The sequence below is a fragment of the Mustelus asterias genome, chromosome 1, assembly GCF_964213995.1.
Source record: "Mustelus asterias chromosome 1, sMusAst1.hap1.1, whole genome shotgun sequence".
NCBI lineage: Eukaryota > Metazoa > Chordata > Chondrichthyes > Carcharhiniformes > Triakidae > Mustelus > Mustelus asterias.
Window position 1 is genome coordinate 31,296,516 of NC_135801.1, and position 16,396 is coordinate 31,312,911.

Sequence of the window (16,396 nt, forward strand, 5' to 3'; positions counted from 1 at the left end):
TTCCTCTTGCGTCCAGCACAAAGCTGGAGTACTCAGGCTTGAGCCCTCCCATCAATTCCTTGATCTCATCCCAGATGGCTATACCTTTGCCCTTTTTTCTTCTTTCTATGCCAACATAACTGCCTTGCAGTCATCTTCGTACCACACTGTGACCACAGGTGTAGATAGTCAAGTACCTTATTATGGCATTATATTCTTCTATTCTTTACAAATGGGAAGCCACCAGAAATGTGCGCGAGGGTGTCATTTGCTGCATTGCACCACCAATATGATTTTATGGCGTTGTCATCCCCTTGTTAGGGCTGACCTTGTCGGATAAAGGTTACTTTGAAGTAGTAAATTGACGAGGTGAGGCGATTTCAATTGGAATGCTAATTTGATCAAAGTGCTTGAAATTGTCATTTTTGTAGGAATGGATACCAGCACCTTGGTTTTTCAGCTTTCTCCACTTTTGAATTCCCACTCTTGCCACACAGGATACTCGTTTGGCGACTTTTGAGTTCCAGGGTCTTGGTTACCAAGGAAAGGCATCGCTGCCTGGATGCGATCAATGAGGCCATTCCTTTGTTGCAACTGTGTTGGGGAGGAAATCTTTGATTTCCTTCAGGATTTTGAGTTCATGCAGTCCTTCGATTGTTTCTCTGTTTCCGCCAAATTGGGAAGGATGCCTTTATGATCACATCCTTGGACCTAGAGTGCTTTGCATTTATGTATAATCGTGGATGGGATCCGCACGTTGGTTACATCAAGTCTGCTGTTTCTGTTGCTGGAATACAGAATGCCAATGATAGTCGGAGGTATAGGAATTCGGAATTCTTTAGTGGCATTGTGAACTATTTGGTCCAGTTTCCTGGTAGTGTGTTCTTCGGAAAGGATCAGGTAGAAGTACAATCTGGGCATGACATGTACCTTCAAGATCTCCACTTGCTGTTATGGTCAGAGAGCCGCTGGCTGCAAGCATGATACCTATGCTTTAAGCTTCTCCTCCCATTTCCCAGGGATCTATTCGGGCACCCAGGTTTCTCCATCTCACCCTGGGGGGGGGGGGGGGGGGGGGGGGAATATTCCAGAGTCTGCAGTTTTTGCCTTGATTGTATAAGGAGGCCTTCTGAAAGCTTTTCCTTTTGGCAATATTGATTGTTAGACCCATGTGGTCACAATGATCGGAGTAGTTTCAGATTCTGTTCCATCCCAGCGTGAGTTGCTCAGAAGGGTGATGTCATCTGCGAAGGAGCTGAGCAGTTGACTCTTCTGCCTCTTAGGAGCATGGAAACTCCCAATTGGCCTTCTCCAGAGAACACACTAGTGATCCAGAACGGTGTTGAATAAAATTGGAGAGAGGTCACCCTGCTACATGCCACTCAATGTTTATTTCAGTGGTCACAGTTCTGTTCCCTTCAACCACCATGTTGCCTGTATGTAGGTTTTCGATCATATCCATGAAGGCTTTGGGTAGTTTTGGTCTTTGCAGTGATTTAATGAATATTTTCCACCCAACCGAGTCAAACGCCTTTACCAAGATGAAGACAACAGCAAGATCCGTGCGGTTATTTTTCGCTCCTTTTATGACATTCTCTAGGACTGCAATATTTTCATTGCATCTGGGAGTTGCTGCTAAGAACCTTTTCTGCCTAGGATTTATCTCAACTGTTTCGCTCAGCCGTTTTGATTTTGGTGAGTAGGTAGCATAAGACCAATGATGATTGGGCACCAGTTGTCTATGCCTCAGGAATCAAGATCGTTCGACTAAGGACTTTGGGATCGTGCAACCAAAAAGAGAAGAGTCGGAGTAGACTTTTATCATCTGCCTCGTGGATATTTCTTATGTCAGCTAATTTCTTGCCGTCCGTCACGGCTGCATTATTTTCATCTAACCCCTTGATTGCACTACTTACACTGGCTGCAAGGAAGAGGGATATTTGCCAACGTTCGCTTTGTTGTTCGATTTGCAGAATTTCTCAGAAACTTGCGCCCAGTTCCTCTTTGGATCAAGGGCATGTGTATGAAGTTGGCACCTCCATGATCTGTTGAGCTAGTTGACACCGATTGATCTTTGTAGTGCAGCTCGGTTGCTTTGCCCTTCCTTTCTTGGCACCAGTGTTGTTACTGTCCCTCTTATTCTTTTTCACTTTGCTGACCTCTTCGAGGCCCTTGAACCTTTTTAGGGATATTACCCCACCCATCAGATCAGTAATGCTCTCCATTAGCTCAATATCTTATCAGACATCTTTTTTCAGCAAGGTTACATAAAAAACTAGGAAGATACTCAAGGAAATTGTATCTGAACTGGAACTAGTTAACACTAAATTAAACCACCAGCATTACACATCCAGTGTAATTGTCTGGAACCAGCTGATTTACTTATTATAGGATTCCATTATACATTTGATACAGCCACTTTTGGAATCTTAATAATACAAGTTTTAAACCTGCACATAATAGAACCTGGCTAAGATCTCACCACAGTAATCAACTCCTAGCAGAGTGACTTTTGTGAAAGATGCAGTCTGTGTTAGTTATAAAAAGAGACTATGTTCAGGTTGACATTTGAAAGATCTAAATTCCTCAAAGGGTTTTATAAATTGCCTTCCAATTTTGTCCTTCCCTCCAACAAAGTTGAATAATCAAAAATCAAAATTTGCAAAAAAAGGACATAATACACACTTACCTGTTCATTCTACCAGAAACATCAATATCATTCATGAAGCATTCTATGTTCATTGGGAGATCAGATGCATTTGCACTCATTAGCTTCTTCAATTTCTCACACTCCTGGTGCAGACGGAGCAAAGCTCTCCCATTAGCCTTTACATTTAGTTTATATTTAGTCTTGAATTCTTCACAAAAGTGATCCACCAAGGCTTCATCAAAATTCTTTCCACCCAAGTAGGGATCAAATGCAGTTCCCAGGACCTATGATTTGAGAGAAAAAAATCTAATCACCACAAAGATAATGTTCTAAATGCATCATTGCTTGGCTTTCTGCACTAATATCTGTACATGGTTACATAATATTCAAAATTATTTAGAATACTGACGATTTCATACACTATTATATACACAGGGTGCAATGTGGGTTCAAAAGAGAAACAGTCTTGCTGCTTTTAGAGTTTCTGGTAAACAGCATCCAAGAAAAAAGCTCCACCAGCATTCAAATGGTGTACTGAACACAAGTTCACTCTGCAGATAACCATAGTATTGCAGTTGACTAAGAATACTGTTAATTAATTTGGTCTATAGCTTCTCAAAGCAGTTTCCATATTTGGTATTTATCAATTTACAAGTAAAATGAGCAGTGTGCCTAAAATTCCTTACTCCAATGTTACTGAAATGTGAAAAATGTCTGGAAATTATGCAAGGGCAAACAAATTTCTGCCAATTTTCACAGAATTGTGGGAACGTTGCACTGTCAAAGAATCCATCTGCGGGATTAAACATTAAACAAAGACCTATTCGCTTGCTTGGGCAAGTACCAAAGACCCCACTGCACAATTACAAATCAGAGGCAGGGGAATTCTACCTGGCCTACAGGCCAGTGTTTATCCTCAATCAACATCAATTAAAAGATTTGTCCATTACCACATTACTGATTGTGGGAGTTTGCTGCATTTCCCACATTATGAAGACTAAATTTCAAAAGTATTTCATTGGGCTCTATGGTGTTTTTGTGAAAAGTGCTATGCAGAAGCAAATCTTTTTATTTTTAAAAAGGAGGATGTTTCTAATGATGAAAAATGGTTTTAAAAAAAATAAAGCAAAATACTGCAGATGCTGGAAAATCTCAGCAGGTCTGACAGCATCTGTGGAGAGAATAGAGCCAATGTTTCACGTCTGGATGACCCATTGTCAGCGCTCTGCTGAAGGGTCATCCAGACTTGGAATGTTGGCTCTATTCTCTCTCCAGATTGTCAGACCTGCTGAGATTTTCCAGCATTTTCTGTTTCTGTGTTTAAAAAAACAAAGTTTTTTAAACTACTAACCTTAAGCTTTCCCTTGTTAAATGCACAAATAGAGGTCTGATAGGCTGAGTGTCCCATATCTACAAAGACCACATTCCTTGGTTTCTCTTCTGGGGCTGGTAAATCCTGTTTGTAAATACCATATGCAAGAGCAACTAGAAAACAGAAAACAGAATAATAGCCAAGAATCCTATAATGTGCCTGGGTTTGAACTATGTTTGTCAAGACTATTGTTAAAATGCACAATAAATTATCCGTCGGTGGCACCGAGCATTAAATGAAGCAACATTTAGTACTGGAGAGCAGGCTCACAGTACCATGCTAATTTAAATCGGAAATACATGAGGTAGGGATTGCTCAAAATCCATGGCAAAGAGAAAAAGCAAACAAAAGGCCACTCTTGGCAGTAGATGGAGATCCTGTTTCTGCCTCCTGTGCTCTAACTTTTATGAAAGCTTGCCCATAGATAAACATGTACTTTTGACAGCTTGGGAGTAGATCTCAGTAAGAGAGACATCAAGTCAATTGGACAAAGAGAAATATATAGAAGTTAGAGAAAAAGGGAAAGGCTAGGTGAATTAGATTACTTAGCTTCAGCCAAAGAGTTGGCAGACAGGAGGGATGGACTGAATTACTGCCTTTTGAGCACAAGGACCAGTAAAATTTTAAAGTGCAATTTAAAACTGTACAGCAATTCAACCTTCCTTCTTTCATCACCAAACAGCTTTCCTAAAAGCCCAACTGCCCTGTCAAGTACTAGAATTTAATCTGTAGTCAAGTCAAGTTTATTCAAGTAAGTATTGAATATAACTTGAACTTTTTTTTTTACACATTAGCTCAATATCACAAAGTTGTCCTTTATCACTTGCATCAATGTACTTCCAGATTCATATAACTAAAGAAAGCAAACTACAGCTGGAGTAGAATGCTCGGTATACATTGATTAATTGCAACAAACCGATCCCAGATTAAAGTGCTATTTTTCAAAGCTGGAACCTGAATGAAAAGGAATGACAAACCACAACTCCTAACTACCCAAGAGGCAGAAAGTCTGCATTTCTCAGGCACAATCTTTAAAGTTGTGTTTTTTCCTTACAGTGCAAATAATAAACCACCCAGGTAAGAAAAAAATCTCCAGGCATTGCAGTAATTTGAGTTTTATATGGGAAAGCGGAATACAAGTCACAAGCTGTTGCCTCCCCAATGTCAGGCTAAAACATGCACACCACGCAGACATAAAACATCGAGACAAAATGAGCATTCGGTAAAATAACCCAACCTGCCCACATCATTTCAAGTTCTACATTCTATTCAGCTTAACTGCTCATGCAAGTTTCATCTCACCCCATCAACAAAATGTTCTATTTTATTGCTTTCGTCATATGTTCACCCTCCTTCCCCTTGAATGCATTTATTTGCCCCCTTCCCTTCCAAGTCAAAATCCATCACCTCACTTTACAATAACATTTCACCCATCATGTGTTTTCCAATTTGGCTAGCCTATTTATGTCTGCTTGCAGTCAACTGTCATCCTCATTGTTTGCCACACACACACACCTCTTAAGTTTGGCATCATCTTCAAAAATGTTTTTCTAATTTCCAATATCCAAATCACTTTATATTATAGGGTGGCACAGTGGTTAGCACTGCTCTCTCACAGTGCCAGGGTTCGATTCCCGGCTTGGGTCAATGTCTGTGCGGAGTTTGCACATTTTCCCCATCTGCATGGGTTTCCTCCAGGTGCTCCGGTTTCCTCCCACAGTCCAAAGATGAGTGGGTTAGGTGGATTGGCCATGCTAAATTGCCCGTGTGAAGGGGATTAGCTAGGATAAATGCATGGGGTTATAGGGATAGGGCCTGGGTGGGATTGTGGTCGATGCAGACTCGATGGACCAAATGGCCTCCTTCAGCACTGTAGGATTCTGTAATTCTATGATTTTTTAAAAATCAGTGGCTCCAAAACTGACCCTCGAGGAAAACCACTGCACATTTTGCTGTTTGAAAAACAACCATTTACCACCACCCTCAATATTTGCTTCAGAGCAAAAAGTAGACTTTTCCTATTCCAGGTGCCTCATTTTGGTAACCAGGTAACCTTGTCAAATGCTTTCTTAAAATTTATATACACAACATCCATTGCTTTCCCTTCATCAACCCTCATCCAACTGCATTTAAACAATCTGCCTTTCACAAATCCATGCTAGCTCCCCTTAATTAACGCAAATCTCTTCAAGTGTTTGTTAACATTTCCCATGATTGTTTCTAAAACCTTACCCATCACTGATGTTAAACTGCAATTACTATAAGTATCCTTGCCCCACTCTTGCTATGAATGTATGCGCCACATTTCCTACTCTCCAAATACACTGGCACCTCCCTCATCTCAGATTTTAAAGATTTATGGCAAGCCCTTCCACTATCCTCACTCCAGTTAAAATAGATTTTTAAGGGATTGCAGCATGGCATCACTTGAATGGAAGTGTGACAAGAAATCCAGCTTTAGTTTCACTTTTGCTAGAGCAGTCACACAGCTCTACTGCTAGTGTCTTAAAGCTTTATACCTTTGTATAAATGCTTCCATGTGCCTAGTCTCAATAATAAACCCACAACATGCTTATCCAATCCCTTAAGTGACTGGTGTCTTTACATTATAAAAAGATGACATGGTATGGAGCAGTGGTTCAGTGCAGGATGACATGAACAGTCTTAGATCATGCTACATGGCATGAGACAACCCTCAACGTTTGACTGAGGAGAAAAGCTTTGAAGACAGCGCTCAAATAAAAACCTGGTAAGCAGACAGATCCCTCATGGTGAGTAGGATAGCACATTGAGGGAACCAGCATCAGGTTAGCAAATTTGGGAAAGGCAAGTGACTAGGGCATGGGCTGGATTGTGAGGGAGTGCCAAACAAAAAAAGGACCAGAGAGGACAGCAATCATAACATGCAGAGCTTTTGAAAAACATACAAAAACAGCCATGGTGACACTCATCCGAGGTATAGGAGGAGAAGTAAGGAAGGTCAAAGGGGTATCGTCAAAACATCCAAAAAATTCCCCAGTCTGAATTCGGAAACAACTGACTTACTACTGAATTCTAAATCTTTAAACAGTGTATAGAGCTTTGGTTCCTTGATTCATGTATCTGAACCAGACAAGAAAACAATTAAAATTTGCCTATTTGGAATGAAGGCAAGGTCTACACAGGTTGAACATGTCAAGATTAACAGACGAGCTAAAGGATCCGCAAGATATACAGACCACATTGGAAGGCCGGTTTAGTATAGGGTTAAACTTCCATATTTTGACGAGTGAATGTCATTTTATCAACAACCTACAGAATCCATGGCCCATTGTCAGCATAGTCAGGGGTTTACAGCATGGAAACAGACCCTTTGGCCCAACTTGTCCATGCCACCCTTTTTTTTTTTTTAAAAACCCCAAAGCTAATCCCAATTGCCTGCATTTGGCCCATATCCCTCTATACCCATCTTACCCATGTAAATGTCCAAGTACTTTTTAAAAGACAAAATTGTATACGCCTCTACCATTACCTCTGGCAACAGATGCCGAGAAAAGGATACATTAATAGAAAATGTAGAGACGGAGCTAAAGTGACAAGACTTGGGCATCATCAGAACCGTACTGTTTTCAGAGTGGGCAGCACCCATTGTGCGAGTAGTTAAACCAGACAACTATCTCCTGGGATTACAAGCCGACAGTAATCAAGGATGTGAAACTGGATAAATATCCCATCCCAAAACAGAAGATCTGTATGCCAAGTTGGCTGGGGGTCTGACATATACCAAATTGGACATGTAGCACACTTACCAACAGTTAGAACGGGACAAAACAGCAGGAACTTATGTCACTACAAATAAACAATATACATGTCTACTGTTTGAATATAGAACATAACAGCGCAGTACAGGCCCTTTGGCCCTCGATGTTGCGCCGAACTGTGAAACCAATCTAAAGCCCATCTAACCTACACTATTCCAATATCATCCATATGTTTATCCAATGACCATTTAAATACCCTTAATGTTGGACAGAGCCTGGTTCAGTCGGGACTGGCAGGGTATGGGCAGAGCCTGGGTGATGAGCCAAGGCTGCTGAGTATCCCATGAGAGAGATTGGAGAGCTTGACATGAAACAGCATCGCTTCAAAACCCCTGTGAACACTGGGCAATGCAGTGGAGTCAGAGCAAGCGAGCGGGACGTAAACAGAACAACACCACAACACATTGCCAGCAGCTTGCTGCTAATTCTGCTCCATGGAGAGGAGATTGCAGGAATCACCAGTCAGTTCAGCAATAACCAGAATAAAGACCCCCCCCCCCCCCACGTCCGTTTGGGCTTTTGTCAGCTTGTGCCATCTTTCACGACTATGGAGAATTTGCTGCAGGGGTTGCCCAGAATTGTCTTTTATTTGAATGACATCTTAATAACACCAAGGAGGAACATCTGGCAAATTTGGGCAAAGTTTTAAAACGATTCCAGAAAGCAGGAGTGCGATTCAAAAGAAAGAAGTGCACTTTTCAAGCAGATACAGTGGTTTATCTTGGTTATCAGGTTGATATTCAAGGGTTATATCCAATGGAGAACAAAGTGAAAGCAATCAAAGAGGCACTGGTTCCTAGAAACACTTCAGAATTCTGATCCTTCCTTGGGATGATTAACTATTACGGACAGTTCCTCCCAAATTCACCTGAGGCTGGAATCAAACCTAGGTCCCCGATAGAGGCAGCAGTGCTAACCAATGTGTCATTTGTTACAGAGCTTCTTGAAGCGGTCACAAAAATTTGAGATATGAAGCTCTTTCTTAATAGTCATTCAAAATCTTTATTGCTGCTGGACTAGAATAATTCAAGCTAGAAAAAGATGTCCCAGATGTGAATCCATTTTTAAGTTCATATTGGAGTTTATGCCAGAATGGAGTGATGCTGGCTTATTATATTGCCACAAAAAGGCGAAAACATTAGTTTGTTGGCCTTGTTCTCTAATGACCAATATTTTCTCTACGGTTTTTAAACTTACTGCTTTCACAGCCCCTATATCTCCCAATTTGACAAAATGTACTTCTCCATTAAAAAAAATGCATTCCTACTAATCTTTTAACAAGCTTTATCGAAGTATTACACACGTGTAATTGTTGAAACAACTAATAAGTGGTTTTAAGTCTAGGAAAACCTAGCCACCTTAACAGGCCATGATGTAGTGCTTTGTTTTTACCTGCAGTGGTGTCGTTCATCAGCCGCAAACAATTAAGTCCTGCAATATCAGCAGCAGCAATCACAGACCTTCTTTCTGCATCGGTGAAAAAACTAGGGACCTGCCAACAGATTTAAGTTTTCTGTTTAATATACAATTCAGGATCCCGTACTGTACTGACACGCCATCCTCATATCAAGTAACAGCAGTTACATAGTACAGGTCAAGAAAACTTAAGGGAAATACTTAAATTTTGATTAACCATTTACAGCAACTAAAAGACAAAAATCACAGCTTAAATTAAATTCAGGGTATGCTTGTGTTTTCAATCAGAATTCAAACAAAATCTTCACTGGATTATGGACAGATCAAGGCAGTGATCTTAAAAGGAACTGCTTAAAAAGTGTAAACGATATAACCAAGTCAATACCCCAGAATTTACCTGCATGTACAAATGTGTGTAAAAAAAAGAACAATTTGTGGTATGAGTTGGGAGTTGCAAAGTCACAAATTGATTAATTTACACTGCGCTGTCATTAGTCTCGCAAATAGAGGAGCTCATCATTAACATTCCCATGAGTTACGGACTTGACAAATCTGTATAGTGATAATATAACTCAGCAGGTACAGCTGCTACTTCACTTGCTAATGAAATGATTTATGGTTTGCATATGCTATTTAACCAGAAAAGGGGCCAACTGAAAGTGTGGAGACTTGCAAGTCATAATTTGTTCCTGGAGGCTTTTTAAAAACAACCTTACTTTTCCTTTCTCTTTCCCAATTTGACTTTTAAATCAACCCACTTTCTTGTCCATCCATTGCTCGATTTTATTCTCTATTTTTAAACTGGTTACTGTAGACCATTGTTCACCAAGGTCCCAGATGGCCCTTTAAGTGCAATGAACTTGCACTTCCAGCAGCTTGTGGCACAAATTGGAGCTGAAAGGCAAAGGGAAAGAAAAATCTGATTCAAAGCACCAACCACCAGATGCAGCACTCCAGCAAAATTTGGGTCACTGAAATTCAGTCCTTTATGAATTTTTATGTTCAAATTGAGTAATTTCAGTAAAGATGAATTTGGGCATACAATACCAGAATCAACTAGATTATATATAATGGTTGGATGTAAAGCAATCCATTTGAATGAAACCACAAGAGGACTTGGGTTTCAGGTTGAATTATTCCTATTTTCTGCATGATCCATTTGTTTGGCTGGAGGATCAGTCAGTACCAAACTATAGACCCTTGTCAACTATGAATTGGGTTGTTACTGGCCACATTAATTCAACACGAGACTGTTACAGCGAGGGAAGTTACCTTCATGCCATTTTGTTTGGACCAGCATCCAGACAGAATAAAAAGCTAGATGGCCGCAGGGCTACATAAAACCTGTTGGATAATCAATGAGAACCACAGTCCAAGTGATGCAGAAGCATGGCACAGCAATAATTTGTGCTGCCGATTTGCTGATCATGATGAGGGCCAGTGATTCTGTAAGTGGATGTTTGATCTCTCTAGCTACATTAACTAAATATGGTTAAAAACCTTTTGCTCAAAAAGTTGATTTATCAATGGACACACAAAGAGCTGCATTTGAATTTTAAAAATGAGATCTTGGAATGTGGGCAATAGCAAGAAAGAATTTCTTAGCAATCCTTAGTTACCTCTAGATAGTAATGGTCCTTGAACTGCAATCTTAGTGGTTATATTTCTATATGTGTTAGGTAGAAATTCAAGAATTATGATCAAACAATAAGGAAGGAATGGTAATGCATATCCAAGTCAGGATAGTGTGTAACAGAAGAAATAGTGTTCCCATGATGTTGCTTCTTGTCCTTTGCGTAAAGGTACACAACTGGAAGGTATTATTGAAGCAAGCTTGCAGAACCACAGCAGCATATCTGCTTCATAGTGCATATTGCAGCTACATAATGCCAAAGGAGCATGGATTCTGAGCTGAGTGGCATCCAAATGGTCTGCTTTGCCCTCAGTAGCTCTGAGCATTGCTGTGGCAAATATTCAAACAATCCTAGCTTGAACCTTTGTGGAAATAGGAAGGGGGCTGTGTGATCATGGGTTGAACCACCCATCACAACCAGCCTCTAACCAGTTGGTCCAGTTAACCTTGGTTGACAGTAACTTGTATTTATTTAAATTGTATTTATTTTATTTTCAACCACAATAGTGTTGTTGAAGGCCAAAAGTGGTTAGCCTCATTGCTGGAAATTGTCATTGTGGAGCACTTGAATGTTACCTGCCTCTTTTCAGCTCAAGTATGGATGCAGGTTGTCCAAATCTTGTAGTCTGCATAGGCCACTTCAATATCAGGAGTTGTGAACAGAGCTGAATACTAGAATTATCAGCTAATTGTCCCGCTCCTGACCTTATGGAAGAAAGAAGATTGTTGAAGCAGCCTAGGATGTAATTATAAGGGATCCTAGTAGTGATGTCCCAGAGCTGTGATCACTAATCTCCAAAGCCAACCATATTCTTGTGCAACATCCATTACCCTAGCAACTGATTTTGGTTTCCCATTAATCCTCACCTAGAGTTCCTTGGAATCATATTTGGTGAAATGGTCTCTAGATCTTAAGAGCAGCTACTCAGAACTCTTCAATGGTAATCAGCTGCTGCATCCACAACCTAGTTAACACTAACTAGAGCTGGGGCAAAGTGACTCCAGCAAAACAGAAACGAAAACAAGTATCCGCTACTTTATTGGTGAGCCAGTGCTTTTGTTGACAATTGATACTCCTCCCATCATTTCAGTGACGATCGGAACAGGCTAATTATTAATTAACTGGATCAGATTTGTCCTGTCTTTTATGGATAGGACATACCTGAGCAATTTTCTATATTGTCAGGTAGATACAAGTGTCATAGTGCATTGACTAGCCTGGCTACGGAACTGACTATTAATTGCCAGCATTTTGTATTTATTACACTCAGGTAAAGCAGAATCTCTGGAGCGAGAAACAATTGTGTTTCAGGTCAATTAACTTTCATCAGAACCAGCTACCTCTACTGTGCAGGTCTTCAGCATCATAGTCAACGTCATCATGATCCATAGCCTTCATTGTCTAATGTACTTGGCTGATTCTTAATATCATGTGGAATGCCCCAAGCGTGGATGAATATTAGCATCTATGATGGCAGAAATTTTGGGAAGATGTAAAGTAGGATTGTCCACTTGGTACTTTGGCTAAAGATAGTTGTAAACTCCACCCGTCAAATTCTGGGTTTCACCAGTCATTAGAGAGAGAAGTTCATGAAGCCTCCATCTTTCTTTATTAGCCTGAGTGATATGGTTACCAGAGATTTACTCTGGTGGTGGGACTATTTAATATTTATATATAGGTGGTTAGCATTCAGGTAGCCACATTTTAAAAAGCTTGTTCCTGATATGCCCCAACCATGAACCAGGGTTGACCTCCTGGTGTGATGGTAGAGTCTGTGGCATATATGGATTCAGGATTTCTTAAGTAAATAGGAATAAACAGGACATTTTCAGGTTGATGAGTTTCAATTAGTGGCATACTGCAAGAATCAGTACTTTGGGTGTACCCAAGCTGACCAAGGTCACAAAAGTTGGTTGGAAAACTAAGCTCGGAGGGGATAGTAAAATTATTCAGACTGGTTAAGTGTGCAAGAACATGGAAAATGAATAAAAAGTGGAGAAATAAGAGTTAGCCACTCGAGTAAAAAAAAAGAAAAGCATAATCATTTCTAAACAGAGGGATTGGGAAAAGGAAGCATTAGAGAGTGCCCAGAGAGAGAGACGAGACAAGAGGCGAGAGCGAGAAAAGAGACAAGAGCGCAGAGACAAGGGAGAGGGTGAGATTAGAGAGAAAGAGGGTCAAGTGCAATAGGTAGTGATATTTTTAGGCTCACATGACCACAGCTATGCATGAAACCCAAACTGCACCCCACCACTAGTGGTTTGACCCTTCCAATGGAAGAGGATATATGCAGCAGTCTTAGGAGTGTGATCAATGAGATTACAAGCACAACTAATTTAGGTTAACATCTAAAGTTTATCAGATAGGTTGCATTGGTTCAATGAGGATGACTAAATGGTTGATTGGGCTGTGTTTTAATGAGAGTCATTGCATTGAAGCTACAATACAACTGATCAGCAAAGCCAAAGTTCTGCGGATGCTGGAAACTGGAACAGAAAATGCTGGAAACACTCAGGTCAGGCGCATCAGTGGGGAAAGAAACAATTAATATTTCAGGTCAATAACTTTTCAGTCACTGACCAAATGTTAACTGTTTCGCTCTCTCCACAGATGCTGACTAACCTGCTGTGTATTCCCAGCCTTTTCTGTTTTTACTCATTTCAGCAGGTGTTTTACAATTGAATAGTTTGCCATGCCACTGCAGTAGTGGCAATAAGCATCTACAATGTACGATTTTTATTCAGAAGTCACTATAGATAGGGTAAATCAGTTAAGCAGCTTTTTGACAGTTTCTGGTGCTTGCCCACATATTAACAGATTTATAACTAGCCATAAACTCAACCTTGGGTTACTCGGCAAGTACTATAAACACTATGGTGACATGTTACAAAAAGTAGAATCAATTTTGCACTCATGGTAGATAAACTTGAAGAATCTTGAGCTTGTAAATGACAGGATAAAAGGGATAAGCTCCTGCTATTTAGACCTTAACATCTTTGCAATAGCACATGATTCCTGTGATCTGTTAACCCATGTTGTACGCAAGTTTGGTCTGGGATTGCACTTCAAAACTTTGACAGGAAATACAAAAAGCTTGTTAATCAACATACCTTCAAAAGAATGAAGACAATACTTGAGGTACCCAACATTTTTCCTCAACTATGTACAGTGCACTAGAGCAAAGTACAGAATTTCTTGAATTTCATCTTGGCAAAAGTCAAAATGCTCATCATCTCGAGCAGTTAGATTAAGGCAACAGTTCTTTACATAAGGATGTCCCCGAGGAAGCTACTTCTGAAGAAGAATTATTCACTACCATCCAGCGGGTAAATAATTTCCTGGCAGTTGACTGCTGGTACAATCTTTATAAACTAAATCTAGGATAGTTTTGAGATTTTGCTGGCGTTACTTCAATCCAACCTACCGAAATCACACAGTCTGTCACTGGCTTCTTCAGTGCATTTTCTGAAGTTTCTTTAAGTTTAGTTAGTAACATCCCTGTAATTTGTTCAATAGCAAAAAGTCTTTCTTCATTCATGTATTGCACCTGTAAGAAAATTAAGCTACATTACTTAATTTAAAAAAAACTGCAGGCGACAGAAATGGCAACATAGTTTCATTACATTACTGTAGTTCAGAGATCAAGATATTGTCCATCATATATTTGTCTAGAGATGGATACAAGATGCATTTACCATGATTACTTAAATTGAATATTGTGTAGATTTAAAAGTCACAATCCACATATTCTAAATAAATTGCTCAAAGTCAAAGATTTTCCCTCCCTTTTAAGAATGTTCCTCTGAAAGGAGAAGGAATAATTCCTACAAACAAATGTCTACACTTCAAAAATAGTTGCAAAGTGCTTTGGGATACCCTGAAAACATGAAAGACATTGATTCTTGTACAGCAGGCAGGTCCAATAAACTTCTAATTTACTCAAGCACACACAGCCAATAACAGGACAAGTGTTCAAAAGTTAGCTCATATTTCAAAAAACTCAGCTGTTCAATGCCAGTCCCACAGACCCCTCAGCCCACTCATGTTCCTTCATCAGTGACAAATTGGCAAGGGGGAAGGAGCATCATCCCTATCCTGATAGCTTGGCTATCAGCGAACACGAGCAACATACTTCAAAATTCTTACTTAAGTTCCACTTTAAGATACATTTCCATTTTTTATTAACAGGGGGTTGGAGTTTAAGAGCCGTGGGGTTATGCTGCAACTGTACAGGACCTTGGTGAGACCACATTTGGAATATTGTGTGCAGTTCTGGTCACCTCACTATAAGAAGGATGTGGAAGTGCTGGAAAAAGTGCAAAGGAGATTTACCAGGATGTTGCCTGGTTTGGAGGGTAGGTCTTATGAGGAAAGGTTGAGGGAACTAGGGCTGTTCTCTCTGGAGCGGAGGTGGTTGAGGGGAGACTTAGAGGTTTGTAAAATGAAGAAGGGGATAGATAGAATGAACGTTCAAAGGCAATTTCCTTGGGTGGATGGAGCTATTACAAGGGGGCAGAACTATAGGGTTCATGGTAGGAGATATAGGAAGGATGTCTGACGTAGGTTCTTTACTCAGAGTGGTTGGGGTGTGAAATGGACTGCCTGAAATGGACTGAAGTGGAGTCAGACACTTTAGGAACATTTAAGCGGTTATTGGATAGGCACATGGAGCACACCAGGATGATAGGGAGTGGGATAGCTTGATCTTGGTTTCAGATAAAGCTCGGCACAACATCGTGGGCCGAAGGGCCTGTTCTGTGCTGTACTGTTCTATGTTCTATTACAAATACACCTTACTTTGATTCCAACACTATCACTGGGCATCTTTTGAAGCTCATATAGAAGTTTGTTCTTTTCTGCTTGCACAAACGGGTCATCAAAAACTCTCCCATGTATCCGCTTAAAGCCTTGCACAGTATTCTTTGCATTGGTCACAATCTGTAGATAGAAATATTCTAATTACTGCAATTTGCAATGCAACGTCATCACACAAGCACCATAAATGCAGTACTTCAGAACATGCAAATCTCAGGTAAATACAGTGCATGGCAAACCAAACAACGGTATTATGTTCTCAACAGGAATTTGAAATAAGGTTGTTTCTGTAAAACTGCTTGAGTTTTCGAAACAAGAAATTAATTGATATGCATTGCAAAATTAGTCACTGCAATGAATTCATACCAGAGAAAATAATTTAATGAGTGACGCTTTAAACACTTCGATGACATTATTTACATTATAGGTTAATACTCAATGGTTCCAATGGGTTAATTGTACCTTTTACCCATCCCCCAACCACCATTTTAGAAAACTGATTCCTGAATTTTTGATGTGCAAAAGATGTTATCCACTGTTGTGAATGCTCCAATCTTAAGAGCCAGACTCAAATGAATTACATCCATAATTAGATATCAATAACGCTGCTAGAGACGAGGTCCAGCAGGAAGATTTTAAGGAGCTAGGAAATAATTATTTTTAAAAGGACAAACTCTTTGGGGTGACTCCTGATGCCGTGTGGTAGCAAGTACAGAAATAGGCAGATGCT

The 16,396-nt window shown here is 40.1% G+C and overlaps 1 protein-coding gene across 2 annotated transcripts in view; it reads right to left on the reverse strand.

The window, feature by feature from the left end:
- hspa4l (heat shock protein 4 like) overlaps positions 1-16,396 on the reverse strand; it is a 67,833-nt gene that overhangs the window by 36,318 nt on the left and 15,119 nt on the right. For both annotated transcript variants that reach the window (XM_078211086.1, XM_078211097.1), the window contains exons 3-7: positions 15,649-15,789; positions 14,276-14,398; positions 9,194-9,293; positions 3,981-4,114; positions 2,669-2,913 (exon numbers count right to left, since the gene is read on the reverse strand). In XM_078211086.1, coding sequence (XP_078067212.1) covers positions 2,669-2,913; positions 3,981-4,114; positions 9,194-9,293; positions 14,276-14,398; positions 15,649-15,789 — 743 coding nt within the window. The remainder of the gene's footprint in view (positions 1-2,668; positions 2,914-3,980; positions 4,115-9,193; positions 9,294-14,275; positions 14,399-15,648; positions 15,790-16,396) is intronic.